The following is a 23,305-nucleotide window of genomic DNA, read 5'->3' as shown; positions in this document are numbered from 1 at the left end:
TAAGCATTGTCACAGCACCGCAGTTTAACGCGCGATTGGCTTTGCCACTGTTAAGCAGTTCAACCGAAATAAAAACTTTCATTAATATATTCCCTCACTCGTGCTGAAATCTAACGCGATCAAAGTTGAATAATGGAAAAGGAAATTATTTTAGGTCACTAAATTCCTATTCATATTTCTATTCTTCCTTTGAAACACGAGACATGACCCTCAATTTTTAGTAATGACTAGTTTCTATAATAACGAATAGAAAACATTAAAACTGTTATTATGGTAATGCCATCGTTGGTTTTTTCCCTTTCGTAATAAATGTGCTACAAAAAAATGTGAATTTCGGATGTATATCTAGATGAAAACATACTTAATTGATCACGCTGAAGCGTGTTCATTCTAGGACATAGATGAAGCCCAACTTAAACTCATTCAGTATGTGATTGTTTACTAATTTTTTTCATTTCTGAATCTTCTTACCAAGCATAGTCTATTTTTTATATGAAAAATTCACGTAACTAAAATTGTATGTTTTTTATACTTGTAATAAAAAAACGTTTTTGCTGAATATGGGTATACATTCCAATATATATATATATTATATATTGTATAATATAAATAATAAATATAAATATATATACATATATATATATATATATATATATAGGTAATATATATAGTATATGGTATATATTATATATCTATATATATAGATATATCTAAATAATAAAATAAATATATATATATATATATATATATATATATATATATATATATATATATATATATATATATATATATATGTATATATATATACAGATAGATATATAATATATATATATATATTTACTATATATATATATTATATATATATATAGATTATAGTATATATATATATATATATATATATATCTATATATACCTTCCACCAAATTAATATATATATTATATATATATAATATATATATATATATATATATACTCATATATAATCTTCCAGAACTATCTATATATATGCAGAAGCCAGGTACTATGTCGTACCTCTAAGTAAATGGGGATACAATCCACAATGAAGTAAATTTCTCTTGTAGTTTAAAATATAAATATCTTGTAAAGGATTAAAGCTTTCGACCATCAACTGTGGTCTTGTTCACTTTAGTGAACAAGACCACAGTTGATGGTCGAAAGCTTTAATCCTTTACAAGATATTTATATTTTAAACTACAAGAGAAATTTACTTCATTGTGGATTGTATCCCCATATTAAATATATATATTATATAATATATATATATATATATATATATATATATATATGGAATGTATATATATATATATATATATATATATATTATATATATATATTATATATATATATATATATTATATGTATATATATATATATATATATATATATATATAATATATGTAAAATCATTTCCGCAGCCTTTGCTATTATCATCTTATTGTTATCATTTTAATTATCGGCAGAACTGGCACAGCTGTCTATGCTAATAATTCGGATGTCATTAAAGACGAAAGAAAATAAACATTAGTTCAGCAAGAGCTCTAAATGTCACTATTATTAATTGATTGATAAAAATTTTACTATAATGTCAAGCACTGGGGCACTTTCAGCTAATCAATGCTTAAGATGTTGAAAGATGGAGTTGGAGTGGTTAGACAGCAAGCTAGAAAATAGGTACCGGGGATGGAGGTGAAGTAAAAGACTTAAAAAAAAGGTGAGTTCGGCTAAGAAGCAAAGTGCCCTAACGATTACGATTAGTTAGATGATTTATTATTACCTCTGAAGTGGCATCGTTTTCTTCACAAAATTACGTGAAGATTTAGTGCTGTCGATAATCAGTTGGGAAAACTTTCCTTAAACGAGTAAAAATTATGCCATAATTTGATGTAAAAGTCAGGGACCATGTTCACGCAAACATACACATTTCAAAATGAGATACCCAAGACGAGAGTCCATTGACATGGTCGATGGATCTCTAGTCATTTGTGTACTCCAAAGTATGGTTATTGTTCTATTTCTTCGGTTCCGTTACTTATTACTACATAAAATCAAACAAGATGCAATACCCAAGACGATAGTCCATTGACATGGTCGATGCATTTCCATTCATTTCTTTACTCTAAAATATAGTAATTGTTATGTCGTTTCGGTTTTGTTACTTATTGTTACATAAAATACAGTAAATACCCTTCTCTGAATAAGATATTCATTGTTATGAAACAATACATGGGTAAGTTTCAGAGAAATTGATGACAACCTTGACTGATTGATTGATTATGAAATTTAGGTCTTGAAGACCAAGCGGCGGAAATGGCAACCGCGATGGTGCCCCAAAAGTGCATATGGATGTTGCAGGCAAAAGACCAACCACTAATATATTCAATTTCAGTAATCTCTCAGTTGTGCAACTGCACTGTGACGCTCACGAAAGACAACAATGAAAAGAATTTAGAGCTTGAAGCCGCTGGTATCTCTGTATAAAAACCACCGTCATTAATCTTAGTTCCAGGAGTATGGATTGCCTTGTCATGGAGTTTTATTTTCACTCTGCATGGATTTTTTTTTTCTTTTTTGTGGGAGATGGGGGCCGGGGGCCTCGGTTGGATGTGCTGCTAGAAACACAAGAAGTGCATAACCTCATTTTTATTATATTTCGTAAATGAGAAATTGTCAACATACCGTTATTAAGCTACTTCTACAAGGGTTTGTGCATTATTGGCTGTCAGATTTCGTTAGACGCGGAGGCGGCATCTGAGCTGCGTTCGTATATCTGCAAATAACCTGCAGAGAATTTTAGAACTATGAAAGACTGCACCTGAACAATTATTTCCTTTCTCTCCACAACCTGTCTTTTATGTTCATTTTCATCCGAATACTGCTTTATAATATGGTTTCACTCCACTTCCAAAACTTTACAATTTTGATGATTATCTTTTATGAGGTTATTTGGATCAAGATGATATACTATATACGTATATATATATATATATATATATATATATACATAATATATATATATACTATATATATGTGTGTGTGTGTGTGTGTGTATGTGCATGCACGTATGTATGTATGTATGAAGGTAAATACCATGAAGGAAAGTGAAACAACGGAATGGTGCTAGGTCTTTCGATTTCCGACCCCCAACCCTTGAATGCGTTTGTGTATGTGACTGAATTTACATAAAATAAATATTTCCATTTTACCAAATACTAATCGGTGGAATAACAATCAGAGTGATCTAACGAAATTCACATTTCAAATGGATATTCACGCCAGCCTAAACACGCAGCTAAATATGAAAGGATCACCGTTATTATGGCCATCACAGGTAGTAAGTTACGCTTTGATACGCATTCATTTTTTTTAATTGGTGCGCTTGTTAAAAACAAATCAATAGCCGAATGAGAACAATCCAATGATTAAAAAGATAAAAATTTGGGCCGAACTGTAATTTCAATTAATTTCGATTCCTAAAGTCAACAATCGATGCTTTTTGCTATCATTTAGATAAAAGACCCTTGAAGAGTGAATTCTAGGTCGCCTTTGATTTACTTGAAGATTAAATTTACGGGATACTTGTTGAATAGGGACGATTAATTTCGCAGAATGTGGTCGATATGTTTACGCCTGACAACGAAGGTTGAATTATGCATTTTTACCTTAAAGATTTTTTCGTCTTTCTAAGTAGTTATGGTAAGAAACTATGAAATGTGTTCTTAATCATACCGTTACTGGTTTTCTCGTAGAAATAAATAATTGATTTGGAGATAAAATGATGCTCCTTTTCCATTTGTTTTGCTTACTCTCTGTATAAGCGATCGATTTTAGCTTTATTCTTCCTATACTAAATGCCAACCTTTCTGAGAGTCATCGAGAAAAAAAATGAGTCAACAGAAAGGGTCGATGTTCCATGTACAATTATGATTTGAAATGAATTTTGATTTTAATTTCCTTGCGCACAAATCTTCGTCTGAAATCTATGGAATTTGCAAAAACACTCGTTCGCGAAGATCGATAATGGGATTCTTTACGTGTTGGCATAAGATTAATTCAGTCTTTTTTTTTTCGCCCATCTTTCTCTTTCAGCTTTTTCAATTAGTCTTGCATAGTTGCATTTCCTGCCATTGTCTTATTGTTTGTCATCACCGAGCCTTCTCCTTACGTAATGCCTCAGACTTGTGCAAATATCGTATGAGCCATATCACAAAAATATCATTCTTCCCAATTTTATCAGTTTTGAATCCCTAGAAGAATATGAAATCTACTTTTTTTTAAACTATGGTAGATTTTCATTACAAATTATTTCAGTTACCTTAAAATTCCGCAATCACATTTCATTTTTTGTCATGTTTTATTAAACACCAAGTGTTAAGTTCAGTGTTGGTTATTCTTATTTTCTACCTTATTGTAGATTTAGTTGTTGAAGACTTTCCAATACTTGTATATTGTATTTCTAGGACATTAATGAACTCATCAATCTAAAATTAACATATCTTCACGTCTTTTAGCCATTAGGATATGTTTATTTTTACTTACCCTGAGTTGCTTTCAACGTGGATAACCAAAGCCATAGCAATGTCACTTTAGTAAATCAATGCATCATATCCTTTATGACATTATCAAGTCTACGATTCCTAGCATTCCTTCAACCTGTTTCTGTGCGTGGTTAATTCTCTAAGTATTCAGTCATCACCTATTCATAAGTCTATTAAAAGCTATCTTGATTTCTATGACTCTACTTCAGTAGCAGAGCTCATAATAGCATTAGAAACTTGTTCGTCAACTTTTGTATAATCTAACACGTCTCACTCGAATGATTTCATTTTAATTCAAACTTTTGACAATTATAGCACATTTTATGCCTTCCTTCATCGGCAATTGGAATGACTTCGTCGAACTGGCCAAAAATGGACCCCATTTTTCTTTTCTTTTTTTCTTTTTTTCCGCATCATCCAGACATTTACGGCAAATCAAATTCCTGAATCAGGATCCCTTTTTTTTTTTTTTACTGAAATTCCATTTGCCTGAAAAGTACTTTCTGTGTGGGAATGGTTTCGGCATTGGCTCTCAACATTTCCTACTAATGAAGGTTATGTTTTAATACTTTTTTTTTTACGGTTCTAGTCATCTATGGCCGAATAAATAATAGGACACATGGGATATCTAAATCAATCAAGTGTTTTTTTTTTAGGTCATGCAAGTAGGACACATAGGATATCTAAATCAATCAAGTGTTTTTTTTTTAGGTCATGCAAGTAGTACACATAAAGGAAAGAGAGAGAGAGAGAGAGAAAGAGAGAGAGAGACGTAGTCTTTTGTTAAATTACCCATGTTAACTATGCGTGGCAGTGTAATTGGCAGCTCGATTTAATTTTCCCCTCTCAAGGTTGGATAGAAAGTTGAAATTAACTTAGGACATCGATAGAAAATAACGGCGAAAAATTTGATATTTAAGCTGTGCGTTATAAAGGCAAAAAACACTACTATTTTATCAGGTTGAACAATTTAGGTCATTTAATAAATAATGCTTAGAATGTGTCTTTGAAAACAAAACGCCATATCAGGGGAAATATTGCTGATAAACATATGCCCGTCGTAACTCCTAGAACATGGGACTGCTAGATTATAGCTATTCAGTATCATCATGGAATGATAAATATATATATATATATATATATATATATATATATATATATATATATATTATATATACATATTCATATAATTGTAATAGCCACAATGCCCTCTTAACTTCTCAAATCCTTTGCTCTTTTACGGATACGCTTGTCACTAAAAACCCTTGAGATCCCACTTTCAGAGAAATATGAAGACATCATGATGTCCGGTAATGAGAAATGAACCCGCGATACCATAATCACGACGAGGACACCTTGCCGCCAGGTATATCTATATACGAGAGGGAAGACTTTTTTTACAGAATCCTCTTCGTGGCAGGTCGGCAAGGTGACCACCTCGTTATTATGGTATCGCGAGTTGGTTTCCCTCTACTTTTCTTATATCTATGAAATTTACATTTATAAGGGGGCTGTATCCGCTCCAGAAAATATGTCTCACCAAAATAATGAAGGTAAAGAGATTTTTGGTCACATTGCATCAAATCTAACCTGAACTATTACAGAGTTTTTTGAGTATTCTACTTTTCTAACACTGCAGAAGAATTACATCTAGTATATTTAGAGCCGTGGCTGCTCTCTGCTATATCAGATGTGTTGTACTGGTCATTTAGTCTTTCGTATTAGTCCTTCGTTTTTTAAACGGATTCAAGAATTTAGTCCACAAAGGAAGAAAATTGAAAAAATTGATATTTTGCATTTGTAGGGTTGATTAGGATTAAAATATAGAAATTAGGTCGGCGGCCAAGAGTTGGGACTTGTGAGGTCATTTATAGCTGAAAGGGAAATTGAGAGTAAAAGAGCTTATAAAGGTGTAACAGGAGGAAAAACTTGCATTTGCACTATTAAACAATTGTTAAGAGAAGGTGAAGAGTAAGACGGAAGAAATAGAATATGCATGTGGAGGAAATGAAAGGGGTTGCAGCCATGGGCCCTCATGGGATGTTGCAAAAAATCTTAAGTAATATTTGCAGTGCACTGTGGGAAGTTCACTGATGGCACTTTCATCCACGAAGATTTGCATAATTGTTCAAATGTCATCTACGTGCAATATTGCCCTGGTCTTATCTCGACAAGTTTAACATAATTCATCTTGCCTATTAGCAAGAAAGAAGCTTTTGCCATCTCTCAACTCAGAATTGTACATCATCTGTTAAAACACACACACACTCAGTAGTGGTACCTATTCAATATATATATATATATATATATATATATATATATAATATATATGTGTGTGTGTGTGTGTGTGTGTGTGTGTGTGTGTGTGTGTGTGTATGTATGTATGTCTGTAACAAGATAATAACTGCGTATTTCATATTGCTAAGCGTTAAGCCAAAAGCGGTAGGCAAACTAAGTTTGGTAACACTTTCTCCTCCCCCTCTCTCTCTCTCTCTCAGACACTGGCAATAGGCCCCCCCCCCCCCCCACCCCTCTCTCTCTCTCGATATCCAATATCGCTCTCTCTCTCTCTCTCTCTCCTCTCCATCCACTTCCCCTTCATTATATAAGGTCACCAAATCAGAAACGGGCTACAAAAATACATTTATTTTAAAAGTAAGCATTGATCAAATAGTTACGTTCTCAAAGTTCAAAATAGCTTAATTGATCCCCAATAACTAATCATTCGTTTAGTCATGACATTATCAGTCAGTCAACACCAACTCCAAAATACACATATGGTTCCTCTCCAAAACCCATTTCCCTTTGTCCAGATCCGCCTGTGAGGAAGAACAGGAGAACCACTCTGGTAAGCACACACAATTGCAAAAACAGATAGTCAAAAAGATTAAATAAATGGACATATTTTACAATAATGCTAAAATACAATCAGCCACACCTTTGGCTAAAACAAAACAGTGAATCTTACCATTTCAGCCTAGAATCTCCAAGCACTAAAGAAAAACATGTTGGTAGAGCCACCCCGGCTCTGCCTGACTCTCCGTAAGTCTCTCTATGGTTCTGACTAATTACATGCTGTTATGAACGGACATAGCTCGTATGAACGCACGAACTCACACTCAAAGTTCAGAATGTACACCGCCCCAGGTAACTGCTTGTAACCAGTTTCAAAGGCACCTTGGACAAGCTCTCATGGCGACAGGACGAAGGCAATGATTTGCTGGGTAAGAGCTTAATGTCACACCATCCAACAAGACATATCAGCATTTCCTAAGCTGTGATGTTCTCTGTCCCCAAGGGAAGCTAAAAACGATGTCAAAGCACGTGACATACAACAATGTCTCGTACATATTTGTCTTTATATCAGTCTTAATATTTACATATATATATACATATATATATATATATATAATATATATATATATATATATATATATATATATATATATATATATACATATATATAATATATATATATATATATATAATACATATATATATATATATAAACATATTATAAATATATATATATATATAATATATATATATATTATATATATTAAGGAAACTTATACATAGATATAATAGCAGGCATTTTTGGAATAAGCCTTTCCCCATGTGCTTTTATTTTTGGAGTCAAAGGATTGTCGCCAAAGAATCAGATTCCTTGTTTTCATTAAAGCAAACCCTGTAAAACACAAGATAGTTTATTACAAGCATAGGGTCCCTGACAAATGAAAAAAATTATTATCATTTTGTAACTTCGTTATGCTGGACCTTGAACATGTACTGAATTCTGATAACTCGAACTTCACCTGGATCATTCACAGAGTACCCGTTCAAGAGGAATAACATCCATCACTGTTTTCCATTGTTATAAGTCATATGATGAAATGAAATTTTACTATTCCAAACTGATAGAATGACGCCAGTAACTGTTCTTGTGCACCTCAGCAGCTAATTCGAAAAATATGCATTCTGAATGTCACACTTGTTTGGTGATGTGTTGTAATGAAATTAGGAGCGTATCTTGAAGGCAGCTTTACAAGAAGCGGTGATCGCTGGAGCAGTAGGCTAACTTTCCGGACCTCTTCTCAACAAGGATATTTATCGCCAAGTACCTCATTTTTTTTTCTGTATCAACATGGATGTCGAGGAAGCAGACCACATTTGAATGCATTATCGTCGGAGACCACAACAAATGCAAAAACAATGAAGTTATTGGGTGACCCCTATTTTAATATAGACAAACATAAGGAATGTAGAAAACCTTATTTCGAAGACCAGGAGAATACTAATCCTAATTTTTCGATGATTTCAGACTGAATATAAAGCTGCGTTATTATCTGAGGAACCCATGTCCCAAGAGGTGGTCATTTTCGAATTTCTTCAATAAAAAAGTTCTGTACCAAAACTGTCTGACTTCATTTTCGTATTCTTCTTGCTTATGCGCCAACACGTCCGAGTAGTAGAATACATGTAACTCGAAGCGCAGAGCTGGCCTGTGTTAGCAACGGTACACTCAGATCTTGCATCAGAATAAAAATGGAGTGAAACACCTCCCACAAGCCCCCCGGTGCCTTTAGAATGCCCATTTGGAAGCAACTGTGAACCAGGCCTTAAACTACTTTGCTAAACAAGGTAAACTAAGCGATGGCCCAATGCATCTGTTGTCTGCGGTTCAATTTATATGGAAGGAGATTACTGTTAACATCCATTTTCAGCTTTATTGGCCTACGTATAATAATTACATTGAATTGCTGTAATTAGCCCTCCTCCAATATCTCTCTCTCTCTGTCTGTCTGTCTGTCTGTCTGTCTGTCTCTCTCTCTCTCTCTCTCGTCTCTCTCTCTCTGAATCATTACCCCTGACCGTTAAAGATGCCTTTATGTAACTCTGTTCCAAAGCACTTCAAGTCGCACCGACTTAAAAAGAAAATAAATAATATGGGATCGAATGACTAAACAAGAAAGGATATTAACAAGAGTAAATGAAAGCCATAATGAAGTCGCTAGTCTAGATCGCGCCATGATACACCAGGCAAACTTCTTAAGTGACATATCTTGTCCCACTTTTAATTGGAAACGCATCGAACGCCTTCCCTGAATGTAACTGAAGTACCTTCCTCCGCTGAGATTGGTTTTCCCAAATATAGTGTATCCAATCTTCCAGCTTTCAATTGTCTTTGACTGCAAGTGATCATGTCTGCCATTCCTTGTTCTACTCTCTTTCATCAATCCTCTTTGCTGTGAAAATTCTCGCTAGCTACACTGCCCACCCTCTCACCTACCCCCCGCCCACCCCAACCCCACCCCACCAACGCCCTCCCCCAAAAAAAAATTATTTACAGCGCATACCGTTGCTCAGTAAATGCAAAATACTCCAATGGAATGATTTCTGAAAAATGCTTTTCTTTTATTTTTATTTTTTTTCTGTCTCCTCTTCCCTGTTTGTCATTATTCTTTTAATATAAAAGAAACTAAAATTCTTAATTTGTTAGATCAGTAGGGATAGGTTTCTCCTTTTAAAAAAGCAATTGCAATTCTTATTATGTTATTATTAATGATTTTTCAGGATGTTCGTAATTCTGTTTATTTCAAATTTGCAAGAGGAGATACTCTAGGATCGTGTTTTGATATAGTAATAAAAACATAATAAACACCCGTTCATTCATAAAGCTCTTTAGTCTCATCAAGAAAGCCACAGCACACGAGACAGACGTATTGCATTGTTTTCTCACTTACCAGCCAAATGTAATGATGCTCAGTCACTGACATATGTCGCAGGAAAAGGCTGCTTCCTGGGTTTCCAAAGACGCTTCCCTGGAATAAACAACTTCACCATCACGTTTAGATACCGAGTTGGTAGAAGACCAATAGTACCAGGTCATGGGAGTAAGGGGCTTGAAACAACAAATCAAAGCCTTCTTTGGCCTCTTGGAACAATTCTGCCTCAAGGATATAATTTTCATAGGCAGTTTTTTTTTCAAATCCAAAACTAGTGATAATAGAAGCCAAAGTGCTGAAGTTCTCCGGGGACGGAAAACCACTGTGAATTTTTTAGGTTGTTGTCAATCTTTAAATCAGGTTCAAAATGGTGATCCTGTATCAGCTCTGGTTTATCAACTCCTAATAAAAATTGTCTGGATCGACCTGGAACATTTTTGAAGTGTCGTGGGAAATGCATATCTTACAGTTTCCATTCTAGTACCGACAATCATTGTACTACTTTACAAACTTCTCGGTAATCCACAAGACAAAAGTCAGAACAGCGTGCACTAATCTATTACTGACACATTTGGTTTTGGTTATTTCTTTCTCAGTCAGTCGCCCGTCCTTCAAAACAATGCAGTGAAGGACATCCGCCTGCTGTTCAGTGGTCGACGTTTTTGGGTGTCCAGACCAACAAGCACCCGTTTTTTATTTGGCCCAGCTGAATTCTGGGCAAAGTTTTGAATGGGTAAATAGATAAAAGAAGACCCCACCAAATGTCACCTTTTGAGTTCAAGCCCTTCTTTTGTTGATATTGATTTTGATGATACTCAGTCAAATAACTTTGCAATACAATTTAAAGAGACAATTGAGTATTGTCAGTTATCACAAATAGCTAGTTAAATGTATTCACGTCAAAAAAAATTGCAGCTGCTGCTATTCTTTATGGGAAGACCGAAAACTTAATGAAGTACCCTCGTGCTCTACACTTTGTACTGATCTGGACACGGGCAAATTGCTAGTTGATAATCAGCCAAAAAAGTTTCATCTTACCAATTGTACCCTGCTGTATTGCTTTAGAGTAATTGTTTTCACAATCCTGTATAAACAAAAAATTGAAGGAAGAAAGAAAATGTGTAATTGTATAATCACACTCTCAGTTAATAAGAGTAACAAAAAATGGCTTAATAGCCAAACTGGCCTAATAGCCAAACAAGTCTTTAAAAAAAAAACTTCTTACAAAGCGTTCTATGGGACTTCAGTTCACCCATAATTTTTTCCTTTATCCCAAAACCCTGCTTACTGTTAGTGTGAACTAAGGTTAAAAACATAACACCACATTTCTGCAACCCTTCCCGTTTTTTAAGTCCATGTACCCAAGAAAAGATCATATTTATTCTGCCTGTAAGAATGAAAAACAAAAAAGAACGAAAAAAGTCTCATTGGAGTATCTAACCGGTGCCTTAAAGTTTGTGTCTTTTTCCGAATAATTCATAAACATGGGACACAAGGTGAAACACGCTAATGGAAAAGAAGTATAATTCTGTAACCTAGTATGAAATAACAACTTTGCAAGATCAACCTTCCTTGGACAGGCTGCTTTCCTTGATGGCTATAGTGAACTTTCCAACACTGCAAGTGTTCTTGCTAGAATTATATAGATTTTTCACTCGAGTTATTCATTTCGAGCCTTTCAGCTTTTAACCCTTTTTAAATCTCATTATTCTGCATTCATGAATGGCATGCACATTTTTCTAAGCAAGTTCTCTCAAGTAACTAAGGTACTAAGAAAGGTACCTTGTGGAAACCGGGTGGGAAACACTACAGATATATTGCGATAATCAGCTGGAATGTTTAGTATTTCAGTGAAACTATTTTCTCAAGTATAGTCTTAAAAGTACCGGTAAACACCCGGTGTGACGTCTAAAAAAAATCGCAATCTATTTTGTTCCTGTTTTCCATCACAGATTTTCGTTCCCTGTCCCCACATCTGAAGAAAGACTAACATTTAATGAACTTTTAACTTTCCTGGATGTGACCAGTTAATTCATATTTCCCAGAAAAAAAACACTAAACAGACCTAAAACATCAAATTCCTTAAAAAATATAACAAAAATCCCCCCCCCCCCCCCCCCCCCCCCTTACTACCCCCCCCCCCCCCCCCCCCCCCCCCCCCCCCCCCCCCCCCCCCCCCCTCAGAATTCCCCCCCCCCCCCTTTAAAAATTAAAAAAAAGGGAAAAAAAAAAAAAAAAAATTGAAGGTTATTCCTATCAGTGAAATTATCTGAACTGACAGACGCAACATGATGTTCATCAAATCTCAATGTAAGAAAAGTAAAAGCAGAAAAGTTTATACCATACACAGTATTATGAAAGTTTAAATGTCGTATATATTATATATATATATATATCATAGTATATTTATATATATATATATATATATATATATATATATTATATATATATATCTTATTATCCACCCCTTTTCCTTTTATCATCAGATCTTAATTTCAAAGATCAAAGAAAACCACTACCTCTTAGGTCACCACGTTACTATCTGTGTATCAGTCTCCCCCGTACTAATCACGGTATAAATTAACTAAGGATAAACAAAACTCATGATCTATCAAAAAAAATACAAGTTTTATTCCCAAACTTATCATAACAAGAAAAAGCAATAGAAGAAGTTAAGGCCATGACTGTCCTTACTTCTTGCAAGTAAATAAATGTAAAAAAGAAACTCTCGTTATATGAAATATCCCAAAAAATGTCAAGCCTGTCATGACCGAAGTCATAGCTATCTTGTCAGACATTCCCTTGTCACGTGACCTGAACCAAATACAATCTGAAGAAAAAACAAAGGCTTCTGCTTTTAGAAATAATAATAAAAACAACTGCATACATAGTATAAATTAAAAACCATAAGGCAAAACAAAAGGAGAACTCGTCTCCCAGTCACTTTAGAGATATAAGTTTCAGACAGTGCATGTGGAAAATGTTTAATAAAGCATATTCAGTGGAAATTATAAAGTGTCCCATCACTCAAACACAAAGATCTCTTACCTTTACAGGGAAATCTCGCGCCTTGACAAACAGGACTTCTTAATAATGCAAATAACTGCCAGAATAATCTACCTTTGCAGGCAACTCATTATATTGCCCTCTAAGCCCACCTCTAGATACACACCACATATGAACACACCCATTGTTCTAGGAACATTCTTTTGCCACTCCATTGTGACGTAAAAAAAAAAATCAAATGACACGATCCTAGATCAGCTTGCGAGTCTACGTGGGGGGAGGGAGCCCCCAGTTATCTTTTTCTATTTTTTTTCTGCATTCCTCTTTGGCTCTTAGCGTGGTCTGTCGTTTATAAAAAAAAGAAAAAAATAATCTCAGTATATGTTTACCTTTGTTGACCCCCCCCCCCCCCCCCCCCCCCCCCCCCCCCCCGAGGAGTTGCCTTAGCCTACACACTAGCACTGACGGATATTCCATTAGCTCAAAGTGACATACTTACAATGATCCCTTTAATATATACTAATTAATTTCCTATAGGCGCTGTCAATATACATACATACAGATATATATATATATATATATATATAATATATATAATATATATGTGTGTGTGTGTGTGTGTGGTGTGTGAGTGTGTGTGTGTGTGTGTGTGTGTGATTGTGTGTGTTTGTGTGGGTGAGGTGTAAACGCCACATACATCTTAAATCAAATAGATTCTGCAGTCTGTTATATTTTCAAAAAAAGACAACACTGAACATTTTACAGGTTGTATTAAGTAACTCGCAGCCAATTTGAGGTATTGAAACTAACCCTACAATCGATCCTTTTACAGATCTGAACCGAGGACGACGTTGACGGAGGAATTTGTGTCTGGTTGGAGGAAGGGATACAACCAGAGAGGGAAAGAGGTTCATGCTAGGCGCCTCGTGACCGTTCGTTGCCCGTTCTCCTTCGGTTAGCTGCCAAGACTGAGATTATATACCAATGAAAGACGTTGTTCTAGCCTTCTTCATAGCCGCAATTTGCTGTCTGTGTAAGTCGACCTCTCTGTTATTCATGTTAATGTCGATTTTACTTACTGTTTTTTCGAATCTATGGTGATACTTTCAGTATATTTCACAAGGCTCGAAAGTTATGCATTCGGTGTTTAAGAGGCCTTCCGCTAACCTTTATATACTGATAGCGTTTGACGTCAGAACTTATCGTTTCGAATTATTTATTCATTAACTAACGATCCTCACTATCCAAATAGTATTTGCTAGTTCCCGATACCCGTACATACCCGTGTTTATTAAAATTTTTAATTTATATATATATATATAGATATATATATATAGATATATATATATATAATATATATATATATACATGTGTATATATTTTTACACATATATATTTATACACACACACACACATTATATATATATATATATATATATATATATATATGTCTGCATGTATGCTGTATGTATAATAGAGAAAATGTCTGTTTTTTGCTTACAATTCCACATCTATCGATCGATTTTGATAATACTTTAAATATAGGTCAATATCAAACCGGGAAAGGTCTTGGTGAAAACAGGATTAATATCAGACCATTGGTAGGGTAAAGGTTGGTTGTGGGAAGGGAGTGACATGTAAAAATTACCGAAAACAATAGATAGTATGTTCGGTCTATAGCTTTTAAGGTTGCTGAAATGAATGGTGACACTCCCGATGCCCTTCAAGTCTAATTTTAGACCTGATAGGAAGGGGATTTGGGATGGAGATGCCATGCAAAAATAACAGAAAACAACAAATATTAGTGCCTAATCCATAGTTTTCAAGGTGATGAGTGAATAGGTGGATATTCCAGAAGCCCAGTAAGTCCAAGTTCAGCCCCAGTAGGGAGTGGCTGAGAAGAGGGTGGGATGGCAGTGACATGTAAAAATAACCAAAAGCAACAGATATTAGTGTCTAATCCATAGTTTTAGAGGTCATTGAGATGAATAATGATACTCCTGAAGTCTTTTAAGTCTAAGTTGAGCCCAGATAGGAAACGGTGGTGAAAAGGGGTGGGAAACTTGTGACATTTAAAAGTAACCAAAAATACATATATTAATGTCTAATTCATAGTTTTTGAGGTCACTGCGATGAATAGTGACCCTCTCAATGCCCTTAAGTCCAAGGTCAGCCCTAGGAAGGGGTACATGAGAAGGGGGGCGGTGACATTAAAAAATCACTGAAAGCTAGACATTAGAATCTAAACCATAGTTTCTGAGGTCGCTGTGATGAATAGAGACACTCCCAATGTCCTTCAAGTCCAAGATCAGCCCCAGCAGGAATTGGGCGGGAGAAGTGGTGAAATGTAAGTGTCAAAACTACGGTAATGTAACTGAAGCAACTACCTTAGCAGGAATGAGAGAGAGAGAGAGAGAGAGAGAGAGAGAGAGAGAGAGAGAGAGAGAAATGTTTATCGGTTGTCATTCAGAGATTATCCAGGCAATGCCGGGTTGGTCAGCTATAGTAGATTCACATCAACCGTGCAATTCTCTGTCTCTCGAGAGAGTTCACATAGGCACCATCTGTGTTCCGAGCTCTCCTGAGGGATACTTTTGAAAGGAGAGATGGAACATACATCCTACCTACGTGAACTCTCGAAAGAGACTGAGAGTTTCCAGCCCTGTCATTGGCTTATCAACAGCCAATCAGGAGCGTCGTTAGGGACTGGCCTAGACGGTTGATGTGAATCTACTATAGTATATATATGTGTGTGCATGTGTGTGTATGTGTGCGTGTGTGTGTGTGTGTGGCTGTATTTACAAGAAAGACAAAGAGAAAGACAACCGTAGACCTGAACTTAGACCTGTTCATAACTTCCACTTGTCTCTTGCAATGGTCTCCCAGGTGAATGTGGGGAATGTCTCCAGATAACCCAGCTGACAGTGCCGCGCGTGGTTCGAAGCGGCAGCCGTGTCAATTTCTCTTGCGGCTTCGACCTCACAGACGAAAAGCTTTATTCGCTCACGTGGTGGAAAGATAACCAAACTTTCTTCAGTTACCTCCCGAGTAGAAGTCATCCTAAGACGGTTCGGAACGTTCCAGGCATTACTGTCGATGTAAGTTGTTCATATTTATCCCTTACAGGAAGTCGTTTTATTGTTCTTTTGATCATGCTGGTGTTATGGTCCTTTTTCAAAGAAAGGTTGATGTTATTATTGAATTTAATCTTATAAGTTATTGTCAATTATCTGATGGATCAAACAAGCACTGTTTGCATCTGGTAACGAGATGACCTTTGCGTTACATCATTTCAGAATTTGGCCAGAAATATCGCTTTCCTTCCTGCTTCTTTTAAAATTAATATAGTTTACTTATACAGTAATCTGGCTTCACAATATCACTATCTACTTTTCAGATTTAATTTGCTTCAGATCATTTCCCTGACGGTGATTTTAGACGCTTTGAAGATTCCTTTTACAGTTAGTAGTTGATCAAAAAATATCCTAAATGATAAGTGTAATGGTCTTTAATCCTGGAAATGTCCAAAATACAATGCGATACAGAATGAGGAAGATTGTAAACATAAAAGAACTAGTTTGCACAAAACGAATAGTTCAGTTAATATTTCTGTGGTCTATTTTCATACCCTTCTTCGGATTTTTTACAATAAAACATCCAATAATCAATGGTATAAAAAGATATATAAAAAATCACATAAAATAAAAAATACCATATAACTATAGCACACGCCCAAATAATTACTAGATAAAGCCATAGATCTGTAACGGATCGTGGTGTAGAGAAAATGGTCAAAATGGTATGTTTACCGTATGCCCTCTGCTGCCCCATAACTCTAATATTTCGAAAAATAAACCTTGTTATTCTACAAAAATCGTACAACGAGGAAAAAGAATATATCCACGGTAATTTAGATTTACGAACTAACTTTTCACAAAAATCAAATATCCAACACAACTCGTCAAAAGTTTTGAATTTTTTCCTGAAAGCTATAATTTCCAAGCAAGCGGCCTACTGGTTATCTTTATGAACAGCAAAGGGACTCGTGATTTAATGGAATATTTGCTGCTCTTAGTGCGTACGGGGATACAAAAGTTTTTCCTACCATAATAATTCTTATTTTGTGTAATGAGAATATCGAGACATGCACACCAGCATAATATGCAGGTACTTCAGTTTGACCCTTCAGCAGTATATCTCGAGGGTACTGTAAACTAATCAGTGTCAGCGAAGATAATTTTATTCTAAACATTCCATTTACGGGCGACAGAGAGAGCTCATAAGAGGGAATTTCCTCAATTTCTCATGCTATGGGAGTTCAATTTAAGTGCTCGTATTTTTACTCACTATGTACTTGGAATACATGAAAATGTAAAATGATAAAAGAAGTCCCTGTTTCTCACATTGAAAAATGTGGATGATGAATGGCTTCGTTAGCTACAAGATATTAATGTTCCAAGACCTCGGTACAGCTGGTCATTCTGTTTAATTAAAGTCATATATAAGATGTTTATTCATTTTATGTCTGCTTTTCTGATATGATGGCTTGGAACTCTGATTTATCTATCCCCTTCGGAAGTTAATATTAATTGTATACCAAGTAACTCATTTAAAGACGCATTACATTATTTCCCATCTCATATACAATAAACCACACACCACGTTTGGTGAGTGGCTGCATGATTTACATAGTAAATAAGTAACTGAATTGGAGTAGGGGTAAATAAACAGAAATGATTCCGAGCAAATCAAGAACTTCACCTGGAAAGAGATGAAGTCTTGTGTCGTTTTGCCGTTCAGTAGACCTTTAAAATGTTTCATGTACTGGCATGACTTAGCAAAAGCTTGCTGGCTGTACAAGTTACGACCTAAGACTATCTGCGACTAGTAATCCAAAGGCCCATGAAACATTTTAAAGGTCTACTTAATGCAGATAACACAAAAACAAATAAAACTAGTTGATATATGGACTGATTTTGGTAGAGAAAGTTACTGAGATAAGGAACGATATAACGCCCGGAATCTCAGTTTAGGTTTTTAATACTGTTGTGAGAATGCCCATTGTAAAGTGTGGCTAACTTAGGCAAAGGTCTCGAGGATAGAAGGAAAAAATACAAAAGATGATAAGGGAATTTATTTGTATCTTTGTCTGCAAGAAGTACCCAGATAATTTTCATTCAGAAAGGGGGCGGATGAAAGCATGATAAATTTGTATTAAAAGAAAATACTAATATACATCATGCAAGAACAATCAAAAGACATAGCATAAATAATAAGGATACAATGAGGATTGTTAAGAACACGTATTGAGGGTGGTTGATTACTAAGAACGGGAAGTTTTCATGCTATCAAGCAACATTTGCTAAGTATGTGACTTTTTATATTTTATTGGTGCGACTGCATCACGTTTAAGAAAACCTATAGAATGGGAATTGGTGATGGGTATATAGAATGGTTGAACATTATTGGTGTTACAGTGTTAATTTTAAGTCCAGAAAAATTGCTGTGACTAGTCCAAGCTTTAGCAAGTGTCCCTGAGGGCGAACAGTTGAAAGTGATCATTAAAATGACGGCATGTTAGTAATGTGAATAAAGTGGTAAGTATGTCTCACTCAGGTTTTTAGAATGTATATATTTCAGAGACGGATGGAACGAGAGGAGAGATGAATCATAAATTATGTAGCACAGAGAAGGAAGGAGAGCTAGTATAAGCTCCCTTTTTCTGAGGGAGTGTGATTTACTCCTTTTAAATGAATATAAAAAAAAAAAAAAAAAAATACTGGAAGTAAATGTGGACCAGTAAGAGATAAAGAAATGAGGTCAAAATTATTACCATGGGTGACCAAATATGCTGATACACATATACTAACATTTGAGAGACTGAAGTTTAGCACAGGAAACGGAAAAAAATTCTTAAAATAACTAGGCTGATACCCTGACGTATGCTGAGCAACAATTTCTTGCTATGCAAAGTGTTACTCTTGTCCTCTCCTCATTTTAGGTCGGGGCTTCAGCCCCTGCACATTCGACAGAGTACAGTGATCAAATATTTCTTTTAAAAATGATTAGATAATCTTTTTCATTTATATCATTTTCAGAAACAGTTATCAACGCTTCATCAAGTATTTCTTTCACAAGTGGACCATCGCGCATCTGGAACAATCCGTTGTGAAGTCCTAGTTGTCCCAAAATTCGAACAGGCCACCATGGAGACCAACTTCACAGTCATAGGTAGATGGAAGAACGTGCTTGTGCTATGATCACTCGTCTTTACAGTTTTTATTTATTTATTTTTTTTTTTTTTTGTTTAGGTCTGATTATCTTTTAACAGCCAACACAACATACCTTTTTCCATTCCACAACTTCAATGGTACTTTTCATGATTGTGCACACAAATCTACGGGTATGTAAGGGGACCCAGACTGAAGGTTGACCAACAGTTTCTATGTTTGATACACATTTAGGAGAGTAGCATATAAAATTTGATAATGCTTTAATGCTCATTTTGAATATAATTTGAAAATCTACTTTTTCATCATCCTCAGAGATTCAACTGTTCTATCTTGTTGCGTTGTCCCAAAACTTCAAATTTTGCATCACTTTTTTTCACTACTATCCGTTTGAAAAAAAAAAATATCAGTCTCATTTCATCAGAATTTTAAAGAAGCCAAAATGCATACAATCACTTTTGTCTATATCAGCAGACTTGTCTAATAACAATTCATTAACTTCTATTCATATCTCATCAAAGAAAATATATTTAGTTCGTGTTATTCTTCCTACAGCGAGAAAATCACACTAAGAAAACGTTCAACTGCCAAGATCCAGCTACACTGATTTCCCACTAGACTAAAGAGTTGGATTATGAAATACTATCAACGTTCGAATGCTAGGCTTGATCCCCCTTTCATGAAAAGAGAGCACGAAGAAAAGAGAGGTCGTCACTTCTTAAGATGTAAAAAGGAATAAACTGCAAATGTTGAAAATTTTCATTCAAGTAATGACTTGAGATTAAGATGAAGGTAGCCAATATTGGCAAATTACGTATACGAAACGCGATTTTCATTCTTACGTGTATCTAATGAACTTTAATCCTTACAAAGGCTTCTTTCATAACTTCCAGCTCAGCCAGACAGAGGGCCGAGCATCACAGGTCGCCAGGGACCCTACCAGGTAGGAGACCTCCTCCTCCTGAATTGTTCATCACCTCCGTCCTTCCCCCCAACGACTCTTTCTTGGGATATCGACGGGAGAAAGGTAAGTGCGTCAGCACGGAGAAAATACTTTATAAAAATGACCATATCGGTAAAAATGTGACCCTAAGGATTTTTATGATGCCTCATTACACTACTATGAGTGAGACATGCCAGGCAAAAAATTGACAGCAAAAGTTAGCATGTGTACCAGATGCATCATACTTAAATTGAGGAGTTTATGTGCATTTTGTACATTACTTTTAAAGGGCACTCTTTCTTGACTTAAAATCTATGGAAACAAACTCGATAGAGGGAAATATGATTTTCCATAGCTCTATTCTATGAGTAAAGATTCCTGGCACAGTCAATTAAACTGTTTGAAGATATACAAATGATTTACTAATGCCGTAAAATGCCTTTCGTAAGAAGGGGGGTCGCTAGACTACATATCACCAGATAGATTATTTTAAAGAACATTTTGGCTAAAAAAAATAAGTAAGTAAATCTCCAATACTATTTTAGCGAATATTTTTTTTTTTTTTTTTTGGGGGGGGGGCAAAATAGGAAAGAATATTGCAATCTACTTCACTTCAACTCCTTTTTTTTTTTTTTTTTTTTTTACTAACTTCGATGATTTTAACGTCTTGGAACACAATAACTGTATCTAAATATAACATATTCAAGTATGAGCGATCATAATTTATCTACTTCAGGTGGCTAACGTTACCTAACTATGACATTTCTGGTGTGGGTTGTGATCCTGATATGTAAACATGGACAACCATAGTTGTGAAGACGTCCTGTAGTCACACAACATGAGTTCCTCAATGAACTGCATCTCTTTTGTCTGTGAAAGTCTCGCTCTTCAAAGTTCCTCAAAGAAATAGGCAGTTTCAGAGTTTCGGCTCGTTCCTTGTGTTTCAAAGTCATGGCCTTAGCAGTTCTTCCTCGTTTGGATTAAAGGTATTTCGAACCTTTCTAAAAATCTAATAATAAAATGTCCTTTGAGTCTGAATATATATATATATGTGTGTGTGTGTGTGTGTGTGTGTGTGTGTGTGTGTGTGTGTGTTTAATGGCATTTTAATTGCCAGGCTGTCAAAACGGCCACGAAGCAAAATGATTCTTTTTCCTAGAGGTCTTTGCAGAATAGCAGGTCAGCTCGTTAGGCACTCGCATCTCCATTAAACTACGATATCGGTTCGCCTAGAATTAAACTTTTAGAATCATATGCAAGGTAGATATTCACTGGTAGGACTACCTCAAATGGTAAGAAATGAATGAATGAAGTAGCTGTCACATTCTCCTTTTCTTGTTTCTCTTTCTGTTCACCACTATCCCTTCTTACTAGAGAAATAAGAGATAAACAGAAGTTGTCCAATAGATTACAGATCTGACTGGGCATTACTAATGTGAACATTATTGATTATTATCAAATTTTCAATCAATTTCTCATAAATTAAATCCAACAGATCGATACTGTAAGGGTAAGAAAATGTAAAGAAGAGTGAGATAGCAAATTAGTAGAGTAATCAAGAAGTAAATGCTATATGAATTTCTCTGGTTTTATTTCGGCTAAATTGCACCTAACAAAGACTCATAATTTAAAATATTTTCATTAGTTTTGCCTATTTATAAATTCACCTCCTTGTTCACTATTACAGTAAAGCCTTTAGAAATAGTAATTCTTCGAATTTTTTGTCAGCTAAATACAAATAGAAGAATTTATTCAGACTCAAATGACCATTAATTAATTGATAGTGTTTAAAAAGCAACGAAATGCCTTTAATCCAAACGAGGAAGAGCTGCCAAGGCCACGACTTTGCAACGCAAAGAACGAGCCGGAACTCTAAAACTGCCTATTTGTTTTAGGAACTTTGAAGACGAGACTTTCAAAGACAAAAGAAAAGCAGTTCGGATTCAATACCGGCAAGTTCTAGAGTTAGGATTACGGTATAAAAAAAATTACATCGCGATTTATATTATGAAAAATCTTACATGGCAGTTGCCACCAATAGTGGAAGTTGAATGCTACTTTCTCGGTGTAATGAAGAAATTATTACGTTACGTCGGAAGTAAAAAAAAATATGTTGAAATTAATTGGTTTCCCGGGTCCGCCCTAACACTGATACACACACACACACACACACACACACACACACACATATATATATTCTATATATATATATATATATATATATTATATAGATATATATATATATATATGTGTGTGTGTGTGTGTGTGTGTGTGTGTGTGTGTGTGTGTATATATATGAAATATCAGTGATAGAGTGGACCAGGGAAACCAATTAATTCCAACATATTACTTTATTTCCAACATCAGCGGAGATCTGTTGAATAATGAATAAATATTCAATAAGGTCACTATAAACCTTTCAAATAACAAGAAAATATATTTACCAGATGTAATACAACAGAACCAAAGACTGCTAACCACCCTTATGTGGAGAGAGCAAAAGACAGATTGCTCAAAGAGAAAGTTAACTCGGGTAAAGCTGAGTTAGATGGAGGTTTTGGGTAATTAACTGGGGGACTAGTTGTCTGATAAACAGTGGCTCAAGTATTGGCAATTCTTGAGGATGTGCTGTTTGGCCCATTAAACTGAAATAGTTTCTTTCCAAGACAATACACAAAAGATGGGAAACTGACTATTAATACCATTAAAAAAAACATCATCCAACCCGTCAGAATGCACGCCATCTATTGATCATTGCCCTCAACTAAAACTCGTCTGTGTCGTCGGCCCCCAGCGCGGCTTTTTTAAATGTTAAAATTTATTCTTATGCTGCAATAAACTTCT

The 23,305-nt window shown here is 35.2% G+C and overlaps 1 protein-coding gene and 1 long non-coding RNA gene across 2 annotated transcripts in view; both read left to right on the top strand.

Moving 5' to 3' along the window:
* LOC135222251 (uncharacterized) overlaps nt 1-16,347 on the top strand; it is a 264,770-nt gene extending 248,423 nt beyond the window's left edge. Inside the window, exons 4-5 of the long non-coding RNA XR_010316246.1 lie at nt 14,121-14,321; nt 16,175-16,347. This is a non-coding gene — a long non-coding RNA (uncharacterized LOC135222251). The remainder of the gene's footprint in view (nt 1-14,120; nt 14,322-16,174) is intronic.
* A 1,085-nt stretch (nt 16,348-17,432) lies between these two features.
* Nucleotides 17,433-23,305, top strand: part of LOC135222455 (uncharacterized) — a 10,924-nt gene continuing 5,051 nt past the window's right edge. Inside the window, exons 1-3 of the mRNA XM_064260541.1 lie at nt 17,433-17,492; nt 19,387-19,519; nt 20,412-20,545. Coding sequence (XP_064116611.1) covers nt 17,433-17,492; nt 19,387-19,519; nt 20,412-20,545 — 327 coding nt within the window. The remainder of the gene's footprint in view (nt 17,493-19,386; nt 19,520-20,411; nt 20,546-23,305) is intronic.

This window comes from Macrobrachium nipponense, chromosome 3, assembly GCF_015104395.2.
Source record: "Macrobrachium nipponense isolate FS-2020 chromosome 3, ASM1510439v2, whole genome shotgun sequence".
Lineage (NCBI taxonomy): Eukaryota > Metazoa > Arthropoda > Malacostraca > Decapoda > Palaemonidae > Macrobrachium > Macrobrachium nipponense.
The sequence above is the reverse complement of the archived record's forward strand: the minus strand, read 5'-3'. Positions and strand labels throughout refer to the sequence as shown.